Source organism: Schistocerca serialis, chromosome 1 (genome assembly GCF_023864345.2).
Source record: "Schistocerca serialis cubense isolate TAMUIC-IGC-003099 chromosome 1, iqSchSeri2.2, whole genome shotgun sequence".
Lineage (NCBI taxonomy): Eukaryota > Metazoa > Arthropoda > Insecta > Orthoptera > Acrididae > Schistocerca > Schistocerca serialis.
The window spans coordinates 917,972,436-917,998,115 of NC_064638.1; the positions used below are offsets into that span (position 1 = coordinate 917,972,436).

Consider the following 25,680-nt stretch of genomic DNA (forward strand, 5'->3'; position numbering starts at 1 on the left):
ATGTTTTTTTATATTTCATTTTATCTGTTTCTAATATCGTGTTATAATTTCTTGTATTGACTTGTTCCATGACCATGGAGACTTCTCCTTAATTTGGTCCCACGGAACAATAAATAAATAAATAAATAAATAAATCAATCAAATGGGCCGACTTGGAGCAGGAGAGGCATCACAGGACATTTTAATTTCCACTGTCTATACTTTTACAAGTAAATTCATAAAACTTTGTCAGAATGACCAGGAAGGATTCAGGATTCACACTCATTGCAGTGGAAGTTCAAAAACATAACAAAATAATTTTTTTTACATGTGAAATTCATCATTTTTTCACTTACTATTGGCTGCATTTGTTGCTATAGGTACAGTTTTCTTCATAAGTAACAGAGATTCTTCTCTCCTTCTTCAAGTCGGCCCATTTGACGTCCTACCCCTCATAAGGGGCTTTTAATTTAATACTGGTTAGCATGTAGGTATTTGGTATGTATCATTCATATTTAGTGGTGGAGATGCTTTTAGTTGTTACACACAGATAAAGTATTCAATACATTTATTGACTTTATAAATATTAAAGTATTCCAAATTCTTTATTATGTAGGTACATGCAGGATCCTCCAAATTCACATCTCTGTTACCACTGGCAGCAGATCCGACTCTACGAGAATCAGTTCTTAGTACGGTTTTGAACTTGTGTCACATAGAAAGTCATCGGCCTGAATTGGGAAATGCTGGAACTGTTGAAATACTCTTAGATGCCCTAATGGATCCCAGTATATCATACACAGGTGAGTGTTTTTCTAATTTTTTATTTTGTAATATGTGATAGAAACATTACCTTAGTGAACAATGCTAGGGTGAGGGTGTGTTGGAAGAACCATTAACCATTAAGACACACAGCTGCGATCTCTTGGAGACGTATAACAACAATTGTAATCAGGACACTCATATTGTTATTTTAAATGAATTTCATTAATTTGCTTACACATCATGGTCTTCAACAGGCAGGAGCAGCCACTCCAATGGGCTGCTTCTGTTAAATATATTAACAACAAATTGTGGATAGTGCTAATTTACTCAACTTTGATAAGTATGTGGGCTGCTTTTAGATTATATTATATGTATTTGTGTACATCAGGAAAAAGCAGCTACATAGAAAAAAATACGCCTTTTTACACAGATCAACTGCTGTTTTTATCTAGAACTTCAAACAAACTGGCTATATACATGTACCCAGAGCAGTATCAAATGCCTTATGCTGGAAAAGTTGAAACTTGTTTAACTCTCATGATACCACTGTAATCAATATGACCCGATAAGTGCATTGGAAATCCTTTGTTTTTGAAACTATTATTTTCAAAATAAATGACTTTCTCCCTCTGAATCAGTTGTATTCAATGATATTTTGTTCAGTTTTATATTCACAACACATTAAAAATTCTTTTTGTTTCTTGAATGTAACAACTATGAAAAGAGAATGATGGCTCTTATGTTTGTTTTTATGTTAATTGGTTGAAGTACTGCCAATATATCCCATTAAATTACTTGGGGTATTGAAGTGTTACCAATGTATCCCATGTAAATTACTTGGGGTATTTCTGACCCCAGTGGTACTCAGTAAACCCAAAAACTTCTGGTCATAGGAGGATTAATATGAATGTTAGTGTTAACTGCAATTTCATCCCCAAGTCCACATATTGTAATAAATTGTGGAAGAAGTGATTTTTGAATATCTCATTATTTCTAATTTCCTGACTGATTTCTTCCATAAAACTTTTAAACATGTCTGCACCAAAATACAGTACTCTGTTATGAACCCCAGACAGAGAGACACCATTTATAAGGATTTCTTTTGTAGCTCTAGTATTATGCTTGCAAATATCACAATTGATTCTGAATTCACTCTTATTATCAATCATAAGTAACATTTGGGAGGAAAAGTATTTTATTAGGTACACCAGCTATCCCATGTGCAGATCAACATAGCAAGAGAGATTTCAAGTAATTGAGTGTCAGGCGGGAGCAATCAATGGGATTGTGTGCAAGACATGTGGATTAATTGCCAAAGGTGGTAACTCCTAGACCACAGTGTCTTAACAATGGCATTGTGGCCAGGGTTCTCTTTACATTATTGATGGAAAAATAAAGTCTCTTAAATTTTCATTCGGTACAGATCAGGTAATGCTATTATGCTTCACTTACAAACTGAGTTTTTAAAGCGATGTCAGAGATGGTATTGCTCTACTGAGTTTATTATCGACATTTGTGGGAACCGCATGGCTGTTAATAACATAAGGTAAAGCTGTCCTCTATACAAAGATTGGTTTGAACGCCTCATTGCCTTACTAGGTGAGGGATGTGGTATGATCATGCCTTCCTCCAACCTTTGTATTGACTTATCAAGCCAGTTATAGAAATATTTAAAATTTAATATAGATTCTGAGCCATTGGTCATAAGCAAATTGTTGCCATAAATGAAAGAAACGTAATGTGACAGAAAAAAATTGTAGGAACAATTGTAGGTTGAATGCTGAACCTTTGCATTTGCAGCCTGGCATTTGTCCACCTAGCCATTGAGTCAGATAAGATTGTTAAATTGCTTGTCAGGCCGTCTGAAGAATTTGTTAGTTTGAGTTTTAATATCGTCGAAGGTTTTTCTGTACTAGACACAGTTCCTTCAGGTGAGTAGAACATTTTTTATGACAGAAACTGTCAGTGACTTTACAACTTTTCAGAATGTCATCATCAGCAGTCAGTATGTGAGTGACACTGAATTTATAACTGGAGTTGAGATTTTGTTACACATTCTACACTAGATAGATACTGCGATGCCTAACCTCTTCTACTTATTATGCTTTTGATAGAGCTGCTATCTTACAATATTTCAGCCTCATTTTGTATTTATTGGTTTGATTTGACTTTTTGATTTGAAGTCTTGGACTTCTTCAGCAGATTTTTCACTTTTGCGCTCATCGTTTGGTGATGACCGTGTGCTCAGCTGCCACTTTCGTCATGCTTGGCCTCCCAGGTCCCCAGACCTCAGTCCGTGCGATTATTGGCTTTGGGGTTACCTGAAGTCGCAAGTGTATCGTGATTGACTGACATCTTTAGGGATGCTGAAAGACAACATCCAATGCCAATGCCTCACCACAATTCCAGACATGCTTTACAGTGCTGTTCACAACATTATTCCTTGACTACAGCTATTGTTGAGTAATGATGGTGGACATATTGAGCATTTCCTGTAAAGAACATCATCTTTGCTTTGTCTTACTTTGTTATGCTAATTATTGCTATTCTGATCAGATGAAGCACCATCTGTTGGACACTTTTTGAACTTTTGTATTTTTTTGGTTCTAATAAAACCCCATGTCATTCCACGCATGTGTGTCAATTTGTACCTCTCTATCTACATTATTCCGTGATTTATTCAGTTTTCAAATTTATACTGACTTTTTGATCACCCGGTATAAAGAAACATAAGTTCTCTGTCAGTCAGGGCTGATGAACAAGTTTCTAGAAGGGAGACATGTATTGAAGTGCAGTCAGGGCTGATGAGCAAGTTTCCTTTGTGTGCTTCCCAAATGACAAAACACTGCCCCCAGATAAAATTCCTTATTTCCACAGTGTACCTCTTAATATCAGACCGTGACATCAATCTCGAAATGCCGTTTTCTTTTTTTGAATCCTCTGGTGATGGGGTATTGCCCTGTTGGCAGGGCACTGTGAGGGACAGAAGGGTCATCCTCTTCTGGCAGCGCAAAATGGCTGCTGGAGATCCGTCCTTGTGGGTCAAGCTACTCAAAGAAGGAAGAAACATTAGTAAATCATCCTCTAGTGAGTAGTCAGCCTTCTTCATTTTCTCCTTGAAAGTCTGGACAAAGCATTCAGTGACCCCGTTTGGCTCTGGTTGAGATGATGAGCTGTGAGGGTGCTATATCCCATGGGTCATGCAAAAAGACTCAACCTCTTCACTAGTCAACTGGATGCCATTATCTGCATCAATGGCTGTAGGGAGACTATCCACAGTGAAAATTAGTTCCAGAGCCTGGACTGTTTGAGGTGTTCCTGTATTGTTCATCCTGACAATGTAGCCAGTTTGTCCCCAGAAAGGGTCTGGTGTAGTCAAGGTATAGCCATCTCCAGAGCTTCATTACTCCAGGCCCAGGCAAAGAAGAGCATGGCAGTGCACTCCACATTCTCTCAACTGTGACTTGTATCTTGAACTGTGAAGCTCAGCTAATGGAAGAGATCCAATCCCTTGAGGTTAGCTGCTGTACATGATTGCGATACTAGAAGCAGAGCCTGCACTTTTTTGTTCTTCATGTTTGGGCAACCTTTAATTTGAATGGTCTGGTTGCTGTAACTTGTTAACTTGCCATGAAAATTGAATAACTGTGGGGCAGCAATAAAAGTGCAGGGTGTACATGAAGTCTGGGAACACTTTCAATTATTTATTGCACAAGAACCAAACATTGTACAGATATCATACATATGCCATTTTGAAGAGAAATTCTGAAAGTTTTTTTCATGTATACCGCCACAACATAGTTTGATAATTAGCTGATAGTCAGCGCTAATCAAAAACATGGCAAGTGCGGAGCGAGGTTTCTGTGTGTTGGAGTTCGACAAAAACAAGTGTGGTACAGCTGTTCAACAGATGTTTAGTACCAAGTATGGTAAGAAGCCACCAACAAGGAAGGCCATTTACCACTGGCACAACAAATTCATTAAGACAGTTGCTTGTGCCCAGCAAAGAGAAGCAGACATCGCACTGTGAGTGAAGCGAATGTGGAACACGTACAGGAGACATTCGTAAGGAGTCCAAAGAAATCAGTGCATCGTGCATCCCGTGAACTAGAAATGGCTCCAGTGACAGTGTGGAAAGTCCTGCGACAGAAGCTGTCAATGAAACCATTCGAATTGGAGCTAGGTGCAGAGGCATAATGATGATGACAAAGATAAGCGTTTTGAGTTTTGTTTGCAGTTGCAACAATTGAATGAGGGTGGGGATGGCATTGATGATAGCTGAATTTTTGGCAACGAAGCCACTTTTCACGCTAATGGGAAAGTGAACAGGCACAATTGTCGAACCTGGGATCAAAGCATCCATACGAATGCATTCAATTTGAGCGTGATTCCCCAAAGGTAAATGTTTTTTGTGCCTTGTCATGTCAAAAACTGTACGGGCCATTCTTCCTCGCTGAGAGCACTGTCACTGGATGCTTCGACATGTTGCAGCAATGGCTGATGCCTCAAATGCAATCGGACTCTCCGTTCATCTTTCAGGAGGATGGGGCTCCACCCCATTTTCATCGTGAAGTTTGTGGGTACCTGAAAATGGAGCTGCCACATCAATGGATTGGCTGTGCTGCAGAAGGGGACAGCTGCTTCGTGAAATGGCCTCCCCAATCACCAGATCTCACTCCGTGTGACTTTTATCTGAGGGGGACACATTAAAGATCTGGTGTATGTACCGTCTCTACCATGTGATGTAGCAGAGCTCCAGGAGAGAATACAGGAAGCAACTGCCACAGTCGACTATGCCATGCTGGGACAGGTATGGCAAGAATTCGATTACCATATTGATGTCTCCTGGGTCACTCATGGTTCGCATAACAAATGTTTGTAAAAAAACAGAGTTTCTCTTCAAAAAGCTATATGTATGACATCTGTACAATGTTTAGTTCTTGTGCAATAAATAATTGAAAGTGTTCCCAGACTTTATATTCACCCTGTGTATTTAGCTCTATTTATGGTAGTTCTTTAGGACCCGGTGCCAAGTTGAAATTTCATGTTGCAACCATTGAGCTCAACGTCTACCAACATTGCTTTGTCACCTTAAGAAAGAATACTATAAATTTTATTTTGAAAATAGTGAATACCAGATTCTTACTCATCCACTATACACTGGGCATCACTGGTGAAAGCAGAGTACTTGATGGTGTCGTTTCCGTAAACAAACTTCTGCCTTATGATCTTCTGTTCAACAGTATAAACATTTCAGGTGGTTGTTATTTTAAAACCATCACTTAATGGAACAACTTGATTTGACCCTGTTTGGAGGTGTGGAACTGTCCTTAGATCCATGACAGGTTTTAATATTATGTTGACCGTTGTGACTGAAAAATGTGCCACAACTATGGAAATATGTCTGGAAAGCCTCAATTCCTCTATGTTTGAGAGCTTGCTCTGTTATCTTAGTGTGTTCAGTTACTCGAATAACTGAAAAACACTTCACCAATGTTGGATTAATCAAGTGAATAAGATCATTGTGCACAGTCCTGCATCTGGCGTATGAACAGTAAGGATATTCCTAACCACTGTACTCACATAAGAAAGATTACAGTCCTGGTTTTTGGTCTTGAATTTACAATCCTGAGTGAGACTTTGTAGCAAGTCATCTCATTGCTTAATTGATTATGCTGGTTTCTTACATGTACTGTAAAATTTATGATGTACTGCTCCTGCTAGAATCCTGTTCTCAAAATATCCTAATTAGTCCTTTACTTCTGTATACTCCAACTCACAGGAAAGATTTGCTGCACTGAACTATAGTCTAGAGCCGAGCATTTGATAATAAGGCTGTAAACTGTTGCTCTAGCCTGTCTATGTAGTTGGTCCTCTGTTCGTTACTTGGTCAAATGGGTGGAATGCAGGTGGTATCCACTTCCCGTTCCTCCAACCATTGTAGCAACTTTTCCTAGGCAACGCCCAACACCATAGTAGCATTAATGGACTGAAATAGGTTTATTATTGACAACACAAAATCAGCTTTCTGTGCCATCTTGAATGTATTATCAGCGGGTTATTAATTGTTCTTGCCCAACTTGAGAGCATAATAAGATAAGGCACTACCAAAAGTTCCAACAATAAGAATGTCCAACAACAATGTTTTAACAAGAAAATTTGAACTAGAAAATGCCCCATAAGAATTTTCCAACAAGAAAATTTGCAAATGCCATGGTTCAGAACAGAACGATCTCAAAGTCCACCAAGCTCTCTGTCTTGAACACTGTAAAACAGAAAAACAAAGGAAATTTACTGTCTGTGCATCATCAAAACTGGAAATGCTATGTTGGTGTGATCCACTCAGTTTCTGCTGATGTATGCTCTCTTCAGTGGCTGCCTGTGAGTGCACTTTCCGTTTCCAGACCAGCAACTGGTTTACTGTGAGTGCTGCGTTGATTCGTTAAGCCATATCACTGCATCCCTGTTGTATGGGTTCTGCAACACTGCAACACACAAATAATTTGTTCCAGCACATGAACATTTATTTATTGCAACACCCACAAAATGTAGTTCTAGTTCATAATAAACACACACGAATCTGCCCAGACTGAGAACTAAGTGCCATAAATGAACCATCACTTCCTACAGTAAACACCTCTCTAGAGACAGTCTTTTACCACATCGCTGCTAAGACTGTGGTGGTACCTTTCCATGTGGGCTGTTTATTATTGGGCAGCAGACTTCAGACTGGTAGCAGCTCTCTACAGAGTGTCACTGCCTGGATAGCTGATGCCCTCTGACCAAGAACTGGTGATGACAGGCTCCAATTGACTGATGATAAACTGCTGGTTGCCAAGGAACTTCGGACCCTTGGCTCCATTGATGATGAACTCCACTCATGCACTGTTGCTGACTTGCAAGTTACAAAGCTGTGCGGATTACTATACTGAATCCGCCGCCCTTTGCTCTGCAGATGGTGTGATGTCATTACTGTGCAAAATTGGCGTGCGTGTTGAGATGTTCTGAAATAGTATGGTCGTTGCTGGTGGTATGTGGTGACAGTTGCCGAAGTCTTTATCAGTCTTGATCTTCCATTGGTGTAGGCACACTGACGTGCTACTGTGATGGAAGGGTGGATTACCTGGTGCGGGTAGTGCTGCAGAATACAATAATTTTTTAAGACCGCAAATAATTGACGATCATCTAGCTATTCCCAAGGACTAAGATTTGGCATATTGGACAGACATACACTGATATGGAAGGTAGGTGAAAGAAACAATGGACTCGATGAATAGGAAGAGATTGGGCATTCTAGTATCATCAGAAACCAGGTGGGAGGATAAAGGAAGTGGGGAATTGAGGTGTGGGTATACGCTGTACTGGAGTGAGAATGAGGAAGAAAGAAGATGGGTAGCGGCAATAGCTATGAGAGGAGGGTTGAACGAGAAGGTGAAGGGAATAAGCAGTAAGATGGTGAAGGTCAGAGTGAGAGTGAAAGGGAAGGATAGGGACATACTCTAAGTGTATGCTAAAGAGGAGGAAGACTTTGAAGAGGTAATGCAGAGTCAGCTATTGGACAGAAGATTGTAATACTGAGGACTTACATGCACACTTGGTTGAGGAAAGAGAAGGGTTTGAGGAAGTATTGGTAATCAGAGGGTGAGAAAGAAGAAAACAAGGAAGGAAAAAAAGATGTTAGATTTTTGTGAAGTTAAACTAGCAGAAGTAGAATTTATAGAGTAATGAAGAGAGGGCGAGAGAAATTTTGAAAGAAAAATCCATGCCAGAGACTGCAAAAGAGACTAAATTAAGAAGATTGAGCAATGGCAGCATACTGAGACAGGCTCCTGAAGTGCCAATAGAAGGCAAGAGACGTAGAAAAAGATCAAGAGATCGATGGGTCATTGGAGTGACGGAATGCGTGGTAAAGTGAGGAAAAGACTGCTACAGGGCAGAAAGAGAAACATGGTAGAAGGACAGGAAAAAATGAGAGGATTGTGTTCTGACCAGAGCCAACCAGGGTCTAAAAAGTGTAGAAGATGTGGTAATGGTAATGGCGATGGCGATGGTGGTGGTGGTGATGATGATGATGATGTTTTTAGCACTTCCACCCTTTTCCACCCAGCCCAGTCAATATATAGAAATATTATAAATAATTCATTTGTTTTCAAAGCCCTAAATTTGCCAAAGTATTATGTGTACAAATCTGACTGATACGTGAATAGAAACAGAAGCTCACCAAGTTTGCATTGTACTCACCAATTGGCATTAACGATTGCAGTGGAATAACAAAGCAAGAAGAGAGTTTTATGTGTGTTGGAATATGTTAGATGTTTATCTGCAGTCAGAAAGAATCAAAGGAAACAATGCCATGTAAACAGAACATTGTGTGTTGGTATTGACCGTTTAGGGACACTGGTTGTCTCTGTAAATGGAAAAGTATTGGCCAACCAAATGTGCCAGATGTAACTGTGGAGAAGGTGAGGGGAAGCTTCATACAAACTCCAAAAAATCAATGATCCATGCAAGCCAAAAACTTGAAATACCATAGCAAACTGTGTGGAACCTTTTGCGATGGTGACATTTCAAATCATACTGTCTGCAGCTCATGCAACAATTAAAACTGTAAGATTATGGCTGGTGCCTTCAATTTTGAATCACAATGCAGGACTTGAGGATGAACATTTCCCCTCCATGATGATATTCAGTGATGAAGCAATCTTTGATCTTGCTGGAAAGGTTAATCACCCCAGCAAGAGAGTGTGAACCACTGGAAATCCTCATGTAATTGTGCCCCATGAACAAGATTCACTGAAGGTTAATGGTGTCTGTGCAGTGTCAGACAAAGCTGTATGGGCCATTATTCATCTGTGAGAATTATGTGACAGGTCTCATAGTTTGGTATGTTGTAGTTTAGTTGTTTCCACAACTTACTACTGATTGCAAGAATTTCACTGTACAACATGACGGGGTACCCTTCATTGGAACATAATTGTTTTTCACTGCCAAAATGTTGGACTCGTGCATCCATAGATATGGCAAAGTGCTGAAGGTGGTATGGTGCTGTTCCCTTGACCCACCAGGTCACCTGATCTAACACTTTGTAACCTTCTTCATTGGAGGTACATTAAGGATTGTGTTTATGTACCCCTGCTGCCAAGAACACTGGAACAGCCCAGTGAATGCATCAATGCTGTTGTGATAATCGTTGACACGATCTTGCTTCAAAGATATGGACTGAACTTGACTACCACTTGAACACGTTTCATGTGACCACAGGGGTACTCACAGAACATTTGTAGAATGCAAATTGCAAACTTGGTGAGTTTACAGTTCTATTCATGCATCAGTCATAATTGTACATGTAATATGTTGGAAAATATAGATCCCTGAAAATGAATGAATCATTTATAGTAACTGTGCATTATAAACATGATTTACTCAAGAACAGAACTGGCAGTTTGTGAGGGACTTCAAATGTCATTTGGATGCACTGATTTTTCATTATAATAGGCCATCAGAAAACTTAAAATTATATAAAACTTAATTTGATTCCTGAGACAGAGGGCATGGCTGATGGCAAAGGAATGATGTCACTAGCCACTGGGATAGAAGACACAACCTTGGCTGAAGGTAGGTAGCTGTGCTGAGTTGGTTAGGCCAGTGATTCTGACTTTCAGTTTTATAAAATAAACTGTTGTTAACACAGACTAAGCCAAATAGGGACAGGCTGATTTCCATCCTTATCCTTCCCCTATTCAAGCTTTTGATCCATCCCTAATAACCTCATTGGTGACAGGATGCTGCTCTGTCATTATTGCTGTGAGGATGTGTGTATGTTGAATTTTTCTGTGACTTCTGAATGTGAGCACAAAAAATATTAAGTTTCTTGTGATAATTTCAGATCTGCTTTACCAGACTGCCTTTAATGCCTTGTGCCTTCTGACTCGTGAATCTGTAAACCGTGCTAAGATTCGACATGCTGGAGGACTTGCTGTTCTTTTAAGTGCCTTGCATCGTGGGACAGAACCAATAGCAAATGCTCAGAGGTTAGTGATACATGTATCTTTTTAATTAAGACATTTTGTGCAGACTTTGATAGAAAATATTGTGTTTCCATTGCAACTACAAGTACCAGTGTAGAATGCTTAAATGACTGTCTAATTATTGCTAAAGCTGTAGTGCAGTGAAACATCTTGGCAAAGTACATTTGTTCCCCTAAAATATATCTTTGTAGCAGTGGCAGTAGAAATTGGAGACTGAACGAGGTGGTGCAGTGGTTAGCATACTGGACTCATATTCGGGAGGATGACGGTTCATACCTGCATCCGTCCATCCTGATTTAGGTTTTCCGTGATTTACCTAAATCATTTCAGGCAAATGCTGGGATGGTTCCTTTGAAAGAGCATGGCCAATTTCCTTATCCATCCTTCCCTAATCCAGTGGGACCGATGACCTCACTGTTTAGTCCCCTCTCCCAAATCAGCCAACCAGTAACAGGGGTAGTACATTGTTTTGTTTGTCATTTTACAACAATACATGTTTTGTCAGCTTTATACTGAGTAAAAATGTTGTCTATATATGTACAAAGCACAAATATACCTATAAGCGACAAACACACAAACAAAACTACAGCATATGTAAAGAGTAGCCCAGTTCAAAATCAAAGTATTTACTGAGTGTTGTACCAACAATAAGTGGTTGAGCTGCAGACAGATTTTTTACATACAGACCCAGCAGTACCTTCTCATGTGGGACTAGAGAAAGCAGTGTTATGTTGAACTTAGTCAGGAAACAGCACTCAAACAAAGTAGTACATAAAGACAAATACATTCCAGTATTTCTCGTAGCCACAGTACCAGCTTGTGACTGAATTTGAATTGGCACTAAAGTATCCAATTTTGGCGAAATTCAAATTTAAAAGGTTACTACACTATGTGCCTGAAGACAAAGTTTTACTGCTTTGAAATTGACATTTAAAAAAATTGGTGATTGTGGAGCTTTTTAACTGGAATGTTCATGTTTGCAAAATTTTCAACAGATTTTTTCCAAAATGATCTTTACTTTCTTATTTTGGCTGCTTTTAAGCTTTCAACAAACGGATGTTCCTGTCGAGAAGCATTTTCCTGCCAGTGAGCTGAGTACTTCTCTCTAACATTATTTTTCTTTACCCACCCAATTCGATAATTACGACATCTACTAAATATTAATTTTGACATTTTGTGGGCATTCCTAGTCATGCGACTCTTACTTGTCACTACAGGTTAAACCAATTAGGCACTTAGGGTAAAAGTCGAAACAAAAATAACCCTATTTGCCTATTATGGAAAACATTTTGGTGTGGTTAAAATACGTTGAGGCGTTTGTTTTTCTTGTCAATGTAGTGCATAGCATGGACACTATAAACTGAAAGTAAGACCACCAGAGGGGGAGGAGAGATGTTGGGCAACAAGTACCACCTCTGTCTTGTAAGGCAGCAGCCTGCACCTGTTTTCTGTGTATCTGTGAAAGCAGGATTGATGCATGGTCAGAGGGATTGCCAGTCCCTCCCAGTGTTTTGAAAATTGTAAATCAACTTTGCGATGTATCAGAACTACTCATTTCACTCACTTCAAAATACGAAAAGAAAATGAGCAACACACTACACAAAGCATTGGGTAATAGATGCTACGCATTTGCTTGATTGTTGGCAGTGTCGTAAACGAGGTGGTTCAGACACAACTTTTACTGGTATTTGATGCAGCCACAGCCACCTAAAAGTGCCACGTTAAAAGACAGAAGTGCCCACACAAGGGCTTATAGTAACCTTTGAAATTTCGCTAACAGACAGATGTACTTTTTTCCTAATGGACTAGGTTCAACATCCGTGTCCAACTTTGCTTTATGCGGCAGGTATCTTTTATAGAACATTGTACAGCCAAAAATTGACTTGTACCAGTGACTTGAGCACACTGATACATCACTGCATTTGTGCAATTTTTATTTTGCAAACACTTTGTTGTACAGATTGTTTTTCCAGATGCTGTGCAGTATCAGTAACCAAAAATTGGTTACGTTTCTGATGCTTATACACAGAAAATAAGGTTATTTCAAACTGTCGCTGAGAAAATAGTTCATTTGGATATAAGTAGCCATGACATAATCTCTATTAGGTAATTTTGCATTTTTGCATTTTGAGGGAGATTTCGCATCTATATTTGCATGTATCATATTATGCAAATTTTTCATGTCCCTTGTAAATAAGACAGGTGAAAACATATTTGTGTTTATGGTTTGATGCCATATGCTGTGGGGCGGACTGCATTCAAATGTAGCATTCCATTGGCTTTCATTGCCCATATGACAAGTGACTCAGTCTGCTTTAGAAAAGTGAATGCCATTCCTGACTTGATTAGCAGCAAAATGTAGTGATTTCAGATGAGTTCCATTTCCACCAGTGCTTCACTGAGAGCTACAGACTGGTTAAATGCTATCATGGCAGTTGCAGTCTGTCAGCTTGCATTGTTGAATGTCATAGCAGTCTTTTACTCCTACACCTTCGTCTACATACATTCTCTGCAAGGCACCATATTGTGTGTGGCAGAGGGTTCCTTGTACCACTGCTAGCCATTTCTTTTCCTGGTTTGCTCGCAAATGGAGCTATGGGGAAACAACAGTCCGTATGCTTCTGTAACAGCCCTAATTTCTCTTATCTTTTCTTTGTGGTCCCTATGCAAAATATACACTGGTGACAGTAAAATCATTCTGCAGTCAGCTGCAAATGGCTGTTCTCTAAATTTTCACAACAGTGTTTCATGAAAAGAATGTTATTTTCCCTCCAGGGATTCCTACTTGAATCCATGAAGCGTGTCCCTAATCCTCCTATCTTGATTGAACCTGCCCGAAACAAATCTAGCACCACACCTATGAATTGCTTCAATGTCTCCCTTTACCGTATTTACTCGAATCTAAGCCGCACTTTTTTTTTCGCTTTTTGTAATCCAAAAAACCGGCCGCGGCTTAGAATCGAGTGCAAAGCAAGCGGAGGTTCTGAAAAATGTTGGTAGGTGCCGCCACAACTAACTTCTGCCGTCGAATATATGTAGCAGTGCCAAAACCTCTGCGCCAGTAAAAAAAAGAAGGGTGCAAGACGAGCTTTTTTTCTCCGCCCCGAGTTTCGACCACTGCATTTTCATACATTGTCCAACGAAGTAAATACAAATTCCTTATTGCTCATCTTCAAATGTAGCAGAATTTCAATGTACTATGAAAATCCGACTGGTAAGACTGTTTGGGATGTTTGTCAATATGGCCAACTCTACGTACTCAATTTTTTCCTACCTGTGAGAAGAGATGGTTGCTAATAGGAACCTGATGAAATGTAAATCACATGCAGTGATATTCTTCACCATAAGAATAATACGAATATAAACATTGTGCCACGTATATTTCATGTTTGCTGCTATCTCATTTAAATCCTGTCTGACTAATAAACTACGAAACTAGAGTGAGACAACAGCAAACGCGGCAGGATATACGTATCGTGTCATGTTCATATTCGTATTATTCTTATGCCTAATAGTGATACAGTCAGAAATGAAGCACGGCAACTGACTAGATTTTTAAACCTAAGATGACTAATTTCTGTGCAGAATTTGATGTACTAAAGAAGCGGCCGCAAAGATTTTCAAACGGAGAAAAATTTTCACCTAATTCTCGTTCAGAACATGTTCTATCATACGCAGTCTATTATTTGGTTCTTGTTGATCATTATGAAAGAAAGCAGCAGTGTAAGTAACAACAAATAGCAGTCTCTTGCCATTGTTTTGCTAATGAGATGATTCCGTTTTTTTTTTAAAGCGGTGGTGGTAGCGCGCACAAAAGCAAGCCATGCCGCGAGCCGCGACAGGTCGTAAACACGCACTATCAGAATGCGACTAACAATGCATGACACAGTACAGTAATGCATTTTCAGCTTAAGAGTGACGTAAACACCTATAACAAAGAAAACGGCAATTATCAGATCGAAGCAAACTAAGCAATCGATTCAAACCAGACGAAGCACGTGAAAAAGGAAGGGTACCCGAATAAATACGGAGGAACGCCTGATGCATAGCAATGGCTACCTGGTAAACTGCTATGCTTACGACTCGAACCAAACTACTGTAGCTGTATCGTCATTCATTCGACCTAAATTGTGTCTCATATTACAATGGACCAACTTTGTTTCGATTTGGAGGTGCGGCCTAAAACTATTCTCTCCCCTTGAATTTTGAGTCTAAAATTACAGGTGCGGCTTAGATTCGGGAAATTTTTTTCCTTTATTTCGAGTCTCATTTTTCAGGTGCGGCTTAGATTCGAGTGCGGCTTAGATTCGAGTAAATACGGTAATCTGAACTGGTGGGGATCTCATACACTTGAGCAGTACTCAAGAATGGGTCACATTCCCTATTACCGCTATTAGAGAACAAGAGTGGTCCTATCACACTTGGTTGGAGCACTTCTGATAAGTCCTTGTCTCTGATGAATACCTGCTGTCGAGGGCAGTGTACTGCGTTCTATTACATAAAAAGTCTTTGTGCCACTCGCATATCCGGGAGCCTATTTTGTATGCTTGGATCTTCATTAAGAGTCCGCAGTGGGGCACCGAGTCAAGTGCTTTCTGGAAATTTAGAAAAATGGAATCTGCCTGTTGCCTTTTATCCACAGTTCGTAGGATGTAATGTGAGAAAATGGAAAGCTCAGTTTTGCATAGCTAATGCTTTCTAAATCTGTGCTGATTTGCAGACAAAAGCTTTTCTGTCTCAAAGAAATTTATTATGTTTGAACTTGGAATATGCCCAAGAATTATGCTGTAAACTGATGTTAAGGATATTGGTCTGTTATTTGGCGGGTTTGTTGTTTTACCCTTGTTGTATGCAGGAGCCACCTGTGCTGTTATTCAGCCACTTGGGACTTTGTCCTGGGTAGGAGATTTGTAATAAATGCAAGATAGCAAGGGCCAATGCTGAAGAGTACTCTCTGTAAAACTGAACTGGGATTCCATCTGGACGTGGTGACTTATTTGTTTTCAACTCTTTCTGTTATTTCTCAACACCAGGGCACTTATTTCTAAGTCCATATGGGAGGCTGGGTGATGGTCAAACACTATGCCTGTCTTATGGTCCTCCTGCAGCCATGATCATTTTAAATGGAAATTTAAAACTTTAGTTTCCTTTTGACACCTTCTATTGACAGACCAGACTGGTCACAGAATGACTGGAGAGAAGCCTGGTTAGTGGTTTTTCCTATTACCAGAATTTTCTCATGTTCTTGGCAAGATCTTTCCCAACATATGACGGTGGAGAGTGTATGATCCATGCACTGGTCTTTTATACACACACCAGTTTCTGCTATCTGTTATTTGCCTGTCAACATTTCTGCATACTCTTCATCCTCTTCTGAACTGAGATTGCAGCAATCTTTACTTCATCAGCATTTTCTGAATTTTGTTATTAAGCCACGGTGGATTCTTTTTGTTCTTAATATCCTTTCCCAACACATATTTCTCTAGAGTGAAATTTACAATCAGTTTAAACTTTGTCCATAATTCCTCTGAAGCCATCATATTTGAACTGAATTCATAAAAACTCTTGTAGCATTTATAATGGATTTATGAACTTCAGTGAACATCGTTGTCAGTATGATGCCATGATCACCTATCCCTTTTTCTATACTGACACTTTGAAAAGATCAGGTCTGTTTGTAATTACAAGGTATAAAATATTTCCATTGCTTGCAGGTTGTAGAACTAGCTGCTCAAAACAGTTCCACCCTGAAAACAATGAGAAGCACTTACAAGGGAACCTCCCCATCGCACCCCCCTCAGATTTACTTATAAGTTGGCACAGTGGATAGGCCTTGAAAAACTCAACACAGATCAATCGAGAAAACAGGAAGAAGTTATGTGCAACAATGAAAAAAAGGCAAAATATACAAACTGAGTAGTCCATGCGCAAGATAGGCAACATTAAGGAACCGTGAGCTCAGGAGCACCGTGGTCCCGTGGTTAGCGTGAGCAGCTGCGGAACGAGAGGTCCTTGGTTCAAGTCTCCCCTCGCATGAGAATTTTACTTTCTTTATTTTCTCAAAGTTATGATCTGTCCGTTCGTTCATTGACGTCTCTGTTCACTGTAATAAGTTTAGTGTCTGTGTTTTGCGACCGCACCGCAAAACCGTGCGATTAGTAGACGAAAGGACGTGCCTCTCCAATGGCAACCGAAAACATTTGATCGCAAGGTCATAGGTCAACCGATTCCTCCAAAGGAAAACACGTCTGATATATTATATACGACACTGGTGACGGCATGTGCGTCACATGACAGGAATATGTTGTCGACCCACCTAACTTGGCGAATGGGTAAAAAGATTCTTCTACCTTGCCTGATTTAGGTTTTCTTGTTTAGGTGTAGCGTCCCCATCTACGGCGCAGTTACTTCGCATCAGAGGGACAGATAGTAATTGTCTGAAAATAAAAAATTAAAATTTTCACACGAAGAAAGTCTTTAACCAAGGACCTCTCGTTCCGTAGCTGTTCACGCTAACCACGGGACCACGGTGCTCCTGAGCTCACGGTTCCTTAATGTTGCTTATCTTGCTCATGGACTACTCAGTTTCTATATTTTGCTTTTTTTTATAGTTGCACATAACTTCTTCCTGTTTTCTCGATTGATCTGTGTTCAGTTTTTCAAGGCCTATCCACTGTACCAACTTCTAACTAAATCTGAGGGGGGTGCGATGGGGAGGTTCCCTTGTTAGTGATTTGCTATTTAAAAAGAAAGACTCAATTTTACTATGCAGACGTCAGTGGGAACAACACCCAGAATTTACTTAAGATAAGGAAATAGAATTTTTCCTTAAAATTTCTCAGTTATTTTAAAAGGAACAAGATGAAGTTAAAGCATAACTCACTAATAAAATACTTTCAGACTTAGGGAGCATGATAACTGATTCCAACATTCAACTCTTGCAAAATACATACAACTGAAGCTGGCATCCATATTCAGGATATAGATGAGTTCACAGTCCTCCCCAAATCAAGTTCAATGACACGGTACAGTGTCTTATTTCTCACTGCACCAGGTACTCCATACCACCTACATTTCTTTCGATAACAGCAATCATCCACGCTGGGCACTCTGGTTCACTCCAGCATATATCCATTGCAGGAACAAAACTCAACCAGCCATCCCACAGGATCGGCTTGTAGTTTTCAGTGCTGTTCTTCCTCTCCACATTGCATCGAGAATGCTTGTTTTTGTAACCATGCTCTCCTGGACTCGGTTGACAGCCCACTGCTCTGTTTCTCTGCCCACACAGATCTGGTCTCCTGGCCCTCAAGAAGTCGATCATCCCTGGCAGATGGCATGGAAGTGGGCTTCCAATGAATGATCAACTACATGGTGGTCTCGAAATGTGCAGGGAACCGCAAAATAGTCCCCCTTGTTAATCCTATAATACTGGGGTATTATAAGAGCGAAACAAATGGCCTTGATGGATTCTCACCTCCCCCTCATCACTGCACCAATTTTGATGCAAGAAAATGCCCCAAGATACAAATGCTACTTAAATTCTGTCAGGCACCTAAAAACTAAAACTACATAGGACACACTGCTTGACACAAGAATGAAATGCTGGTACTGGCCAGCTTAGTTTGAGCCAGATGGAGCCTTATTCACCTTACTCGTACCAGTAAGGTAACAGGAATCTCATGACTTCAAAAGGCCCCACAAACCTAGGCATCAACTTACTGCTGACCTTACCAGCTGCCTTACTTGCATCTTGCAGTGCCAAAATTTATTATAATGACCAGATCACCCAGCTTAAAATTGTCTGGCTGTCAACATCTGTTGTACTTACTAGCCTCCTAGGAACAAGTCCAGTGGATGTTATTTTTAGCCTGTTTCCAATTCTCAGTTACCTCATCAGGTAATACATTCTCCAGTAACAGTTCATTGATTGACAATAAATTGCTCAAAGGAGAATTGACCCTAAATGCAAGGAGTAATTCAGCCAGAGTGGCTTTGTGCACCTCGTGCTTGGCCGTGTTGAAGGCCATCATTAACCAATGCAGGGATTTATCCCAGCTTGTCTGATGGCCACTTTAATATGCAGTGAAGGTAGCCCTTAGATTCCTGATTACCGTCTCTGTGTAAGGAAGATTCAGATAGTAAGGACTAGTTTTACAATGCTGGATTCCAATTCATATGCAATATCTGTTACAGGCCTTTGAGATGAAAGTTGTGACATTATCAGGAATGATCACCCAACATAGCCCAAACTCAGTAAAAACATTTCGATGTCCTCTATAGCTGGCTGGTGATAGCCACACTCGTTGGAAAAAAAAGCATGTACAGTGGCTGAACACATTGACCCAAACTAATAAATACTTAAACCGTGTCTTAGTATGCAGCAGAAGTCTGACAAAATTGACATATGCCTTCTCAAACAGTCTCTCCATGGATTTAGAAGCTAGAAGGTCAACCTTGATGTTTTGGGGAGCCTTACTCACAGCACAGATTTTGCACAACTGATTCCTCTCCTTGATCTCAGCATCCATGTTCTTCCAAATAAATTTATCCCTAATCTTCTCCCTGGTCTTGAAAATTCCCAAAGGCCCATCACCATGTGAAGCATGGAAATATTTGAATATGTATGCCACCAACTGGTCTGGTACGACCACTTTCAGCTTCCCATTGTACCACGCAATGCAGCGAACTTCATTGTCTTTCAGTACCGGTCTAAGTGTTTCCTTTCTCTGCAGTTGTCCTTTAACATCTTCTATAGTAGAGTGCTGTTTGCAGTATTGTTTGATCATCTGAAATAAAGCTGGAGAATTGTGTAGTATAAGGTTGATGCTTTGTGGCTGACTTCCCAACAGTGAGCTTAAGTCCAAGTACTCAGTCTATGATCTGGAACAAGGACATTAGGCTAAGGCTTAGAAGGCAAAATTATAGTAACTATTTTGTAAATTACAAGGAAATAGGATGAAAAACAGACACTGTTTATACAGGGTGTGTAACATTAAGAGACAACAAGCTTTCTAATCACTTATAGTGCTCCAACCGTCAAACAGTGTCAACTTTCACAGCAGTCAATGTTCTGACTGTATGTATTGACTGTGTTAACATTGTTAACCTCTTCTATTTACTTGTCCTCATATTTTATTCATTATTAGATGGTAACCTACTTTAAGTTCTCAACTGTGTTACAAGACAGAGATTGTAGCTAAGCTTTCAGACAATGTTCTTCCTGGAAAAAAAAGTCACTGTGCCAAGAGATAGTGGTATTTGTAGTTTTGTTATTGCATTGTGTAGCTGGAGCAGCCCATACAGTTACTGTTTGTCACATCTTTCGTGCACTGCCAAGTTTCAACAGAAAGTCACGGTACCTTTCCCATTCCAAATAAAATCATTTTTAAATCAGAATTTTATGTGCCCATTTGATACAGCACTCCCAAATTAGACTAGCTGGAATTTGTTTCATTGGTAAGTATTTACCTTTACAAATGTCTGCTTGTGTCTGTGTATGTGCGGTTAGATATGGGTGTGTGTGCGAGTGTTTACCTGTCCTTTTTCCCCCCTAAGGTAAGTCTTTCCGCTCCCGGGATTGGAATGACTCCTTACCCTCTCCCTTAAAACCCACATCCTTTCTTCTCTCCCTCTCCTTCCCTCTTTCCTGACGAAGCAACCGTTGGTTGCGAAAGCTAGAATTTTGTGTGTATGTTTGTGTTTGTTTGTGTGTCTATCGACCTGCCAGCGCTTTCGTTTGGTAAGTCACATCTTCTTTGTTAAACAAAGATGAGGTGACTTACCAGACAAAAGCGCTGGCAGGTCGATAGACACACAAACAAACAAACAAACACAAACATACACACAAAATTCAAGCTTTCGCAACAAACTGTTGCCTCATCAGGAAAGAGGGAAGGAGAGGGGAAGACGAAAGGAAGTGGGTTTTAAGGGAGAGGGTAAGGAGTCATTCCAATCCCGGGAGCGGAAAGACTTACCTTAGGGGGAAAAAAGGACAGGTATACACTCGCACACACGCACATATCCATCCACACATACAGACACAAGCAGACATATTTAAAGACAAAGAGTTTGGGCAGAGATGTCAGTCGAGGCCGAAGTGTAGAGGCAAAGAAGTTGTTGAAAGACAGGTGAGGTATGAGTGGCGGCAACTTGAAATTAGCGGAGATTGAGGCCTGGCGGATGACGAGAAGAGAGGATATACTGAAGGGCAAGTTCCCATCTCCGGAGTTCGGATAGGTTGGTGTTGGTGGGAAGTATCCAGATAACCCGGATGGTGTAACACTGTGCCAAGATGTGCTGGCTGTGCACCAAGGCATGTTTAGCCACAGGGTGATCCTCATTACCAACAAACACTGTCTGCCTGTGTCCATTCATGCGAATGGACAGTTTGTTGCTGGTCATTCCCACATAGAATGCATCACAGTGTAGGCAGGTCAGTTGGTAAATCACGTGGGTGTTTTCACACGTGGCTCTGCCTTTGATCGTGTACACCTTCCGGGTTACAGGACTGGAGTAGGTGGTGGTGGGAGGGTGCATGGGACAGGTTTTGCATCGGGGGCGGTTACAAGGATAGGAGCCAGAGGGTAGGGAAGGTGGTTTGGGGATTTCATAGGGATGAACTAACAGGTTACGAAGGTTAGGTGGACGGCGGAAAGACACTCTTGGCGGAGTGGGGAGGATTTCATGAAGGATGGATCTCATTTCAGGGCAGGATTTGAGGAAGTCGTAACCCTGCTGGAGAGCCACATTCAGAGTCTGGTCCAGTCCCGGAAAGTATCCTGTCAGAAGTGGGGCACTTTTGTGGTTCTTCTGTGGGGGATTCTGGGTTTGAGGGGACGAGGAAGTGGCTCTGGTTATTTGCTTCTGTACCAGGTTGGGAGGGTAGTTGCGGGATGCGAAAGCTGTTTTCAGGTTGTTGGTGTAATGATTCAGGGATTCTGGACTGGAGCAGATTCGTTTGCCACGAAGACCTAGGCTGTAGGGAAGGGACCGTTTGATGTGGAATGGGTGGCAGCTGTCATAATGGAGGTACTGTTGCTTGTTGGTGGGTTTGATGTGGACGGACGTGTGAAGTTGGCCATTGGACAGGTGGAGGTCAATGTCAAGGAAAGTGGCATGGGATTTGGAGTAGGACCAGGTGAAACTGATGGAACCAAAGGAGTTGAGGTTGGAGAGGAAATTCTGGAGTTCTTCTTCACTGTGAGTCCAGATCATGAAGATGTCATCAATAAATCTGTACCAAACTTTGGGTTGGCAGACTTGGGTAACCAAGAAGGCTTCCTCTAAGTGACCCATGAATAGGTTGGCGTACGAGGGGGCCATCCTGGTACCCATGGCTGTTCCCTTTAATTGTTGGTATGTCTGGCCTTCAAAAGTGAAGAAGTTGTGGGTCAGGATGAAGTTGGCTAAGGTGATGAGGAAAGAGGTTTTAGGTAGGGTGGCAGGTGATCGGCGTGAAAGGAAATGCTCCATCGCAGCGAGGCCCTGGACGTGCGGAATATTTGTGTATAAGGACGTGGCATCAATGGTTACAAGGATGGTTTCCGGGGGTAACAGATTGGGTAAGGATTCCAGGCGTTCAAGGAAGTGGTTGGTGTTCTTGATGAAGGATGGGAGACTGCATGTAATGGGTTGAAGGTGTTGATCTACGTAGGCAGAGATACGTTCTGTGGGGGCTTGGTAACCAGCTACAATGGGGCGGCCGGGATGATTGGGTTTGTGGATTTTAGGAAGAAGGTAGAAGGTAGGGGTGCGGGGTGTCGGTGGGGTCAGGAGGTTGATGGAGTCAGGTGAAAGGTTTTGCAGGGGGCCTAAGGTTCTGAGGATTCCTTGAAGCTCCGCCTGGACATCGGGAATGGGGTTACCTTGGCAAACTTTGTATGTGGTGTTGTCTGAAAGCTGACGCAGTCCCTCAGCCACATACTCCCGACGATCAAGTACCACGGTCGTGGAACCCTTGTCCGCCAGAAGAATGACGATGGATCGGTCAGCCTTCAGATCACGGATAGCCTGGGCTTCAGCAGTGGTGATGTTGGGTGTAGGATTAAGGTTTTTTAAGAAGGATTGAGATGCAAGGCTGGAAGTCAGAAATTCCTGGAAGGTTTGGAGAGGGTGATTTTGAGGAAGAGGAGGTGGGTCCCGCTGTGACGGAGGACGGAACTGTTCCAGGCAGGGTTCAATTTGGATGGTGTCTTGAACCCTGCCTGGAACAGTTCCGTCCTCCGTCACAGCGGGACCCACCTCCTCTTCCTCGAAATCACCCTCTCCAAACCTTCCAGGAATTTCTGACTTCCAACCTTGCATCTCAATCCTTCTTAAAAAACCTTAATCCTACACCCAACATCACCACTGCTGAAGCCCAGGCTATCCGTGATCTGAAGGCTGACCGATCCATCGTCATTCTTCCGGCGGACAAGGGTTCCACGACCGTGGTACTTGATCGTCGGGAGTATGTGGCTGAGGGACTGCGTCAGCTTTCAGACAACACCACATACAAAGTTTGCCAAGGTAACCCCATTCCCGATGTCCAGGCGGAGCTTCAAGGAATCCTCAGAACCTTAGGCCCCCTGCAAAACCTTTCACCTGACTCCATCAACCTCCTGACCCCACCGACACCCCGCACCCCTACCTTCTACCTTCTTCCTAAAATCCACAAACCCAATCATCCCGGCCGCCCCATTGTAGCTGGTTACCAAGCCCCCACAGAACGTATCTCTGCCTACGTAGATCAACACCTTCAACCCATTACATGCAGTCTCCCATCCTTCATCAAGGACACCAACCACTTCCTTGAACGCCTGGAATCCTTACCCAATCTGTTACCCCCGGAAACCATCCTTGTAACCATTGATGCCACGTCCTTATACACAAATATTCCGCACGTCCAGGGCCTCGCTGTGATGGAGCATTTCCTTTCACGCCGATCACCTTCCACCCTACCTAAAACCTCTTTCCTCATCACCTTAGCCAGCTTCATCCTGACCCACAACTTCTTCACTTTTGAAGGCCAGACATACCAACAATTAAAGGGAACAGCCATGGGTACCAGGATGGCCCCCTCGTACGCCAACCTATTCATGGGTCACTTAGAGGAAGCCTTCTTGGTTACCCAAGTCTGCCAACCCAAAGTTTGGTACAGATTTATTGATGACATCTTCATGATCTGGACTCACAGTGAAGAAGAACTCCAGAATTTCCTCTCCAACCTCAACTCCTTTGGTTCCATCAGTTTCACCTGGTCCTACTCCAAATCCCACGCCACTTTCCTTGACGTTGACCTCCACCTGTCCAATGGCCAACTTCACACGTCCGTCCACATCAAATCCACCAACAAGCAACAGTACCTCCATTATGACAGCTGCCACACATTCCACATCAAACGGTCCCTTCCCTACAGCCTAGGTCTTCGTGGCAAACGAATCTGCTCCAGTCCAGTATCCCTGAATCATTACACCAACAACCTGAAAACAGCTTTCGCATCCCGCAACTACCCTCCCAACCTGGTACAGAAGCAAATAACCAGAGCCACTTCCTCGTCCCCTCAAACCCAGAATCCCCCACAGAAGAACCACAAAAGTGCCCCACTTGTGACAGGATACTTTCTGGGACTGGACCAGACTCTGAATGTGGCTCTCCAGCAGGGATACGACTTCCTCAAATCCTGCCCTGAAATGAGATCCATCCTTCATGAAATCCTCCCCACTCCGCCAAGAGTGTCTTTCCGCCGTCCACCTAACCTTCGTAACCTGTTAGTTCATCCCTATGAAATCCCCAAACCTCCTTCCCTACCCTCTGGCTCCTATCCTTGTAACCGCCCCCGATGCAAAACCTGTCCCATGCACCCTCCCACCACCACCTACTCCAGTCCTGTAACCCGGAAGGTGTACACGATCAAAGGCAGAGCCACGTGTGAAAGCACCCATGTGATTTACCAACTGACCTGCCTACACTGTGATGCATTCTATGTGGGAATGACCAGCAACAAACTGTCCATTCGCATGAATGGACACAGGCAGACAGTGTTTGTTGGTAATGAGGATCACCCTGTGGCTAAACATGCCTTGGTGCACAGCCAGCACATCTTGGCACAGTGTTACACCATCCGGGTTATCTGGATACTTCCCACCAACACCAACCTATCCGAACTCCGGAGATGGGAACTTGCCCTTCAGTATATCCTCTCTTCTCGTCATCCGCCAGGCCTCAATCTCCGCTAATTTCAAGTTGCCGCCACTCATACCTCACCTGTCTTTCAACAACTTCTTTGCCTCTACACTTCGGCCTCGACTGACATCTCTGCCCAAACTCTTTGTCTTTAAATATGTCTGCTTGTGTCTGTATGTGTGGATGGATATGTGCGTGTGTGCGAGTGTATACCTGTCCTTTTTTCCCCCTAAGGTAAGTCTTTCCGCTCCCGGGATTGGAATGACTCCTTACCCTCTCCCTTAAAACCCACTTCCTTTCGTCTTCCCCTCTCCTTCCCTCTTTCCTGATGAGGCAACAGTTTGTTGCGAAAGCTTGAATTTTGTGTGTATGTTTGTGTTTGTTTGTGTGTCTATCGACCTGCCAGCGCTTTTGTTCGGTAAGTCACCTCATCTTTGTTTTTTTATATATATATATATATATATATATATATATATATATATATATATATATATATATATATATATATATATATATATAGAGGGAAACATTCCACGCGGGAAAAATATATTTAAAAACAAAGGTGATGTGACTTACCATACGAAAGTGCTGGCAGGTCGATAGAAACACAAACAGACACATACATACACACAAAATTCAAGCTTTCGCAACAAACTGTTGCCTCATCAGGAAAGAGGGAAGGAGAGGGAAAGACGAAAGGAAGTGGGTTTTAAGGGAGAGGGTAAGGAGTCATTCCAATCCC

General features: G+C 41.8%; 1 protein-coding gene across 2 annotated transcripts in view; it reads left to right on the forward strand.

The window, feature by feature from the left end:
- LOC126412290 (armadillo repeat-containing protein 5-like) overlaps positions 1 to 25,680 on the forward strand; it is a 227,696-nt gene that overhangs the window by 24,439 nt on the left and 177,577 nt on the right. For both annotated transcript variants that reach the window (XM_050081806.1, XM_050081816.1), the window contains 2 exons: positions 596 to 782; positions 10,631 to 10,775. In XM_050081806.1, coding sequence (XP_049937763.1) covers positions 596 to 782; positions 10,631 to 10,775 — 332 coding nt within the window. The remainder of the gene's footprint in view (positions 1 to 595; positions 783 to 10,630; positions 10,776 to 25,680) is intronic.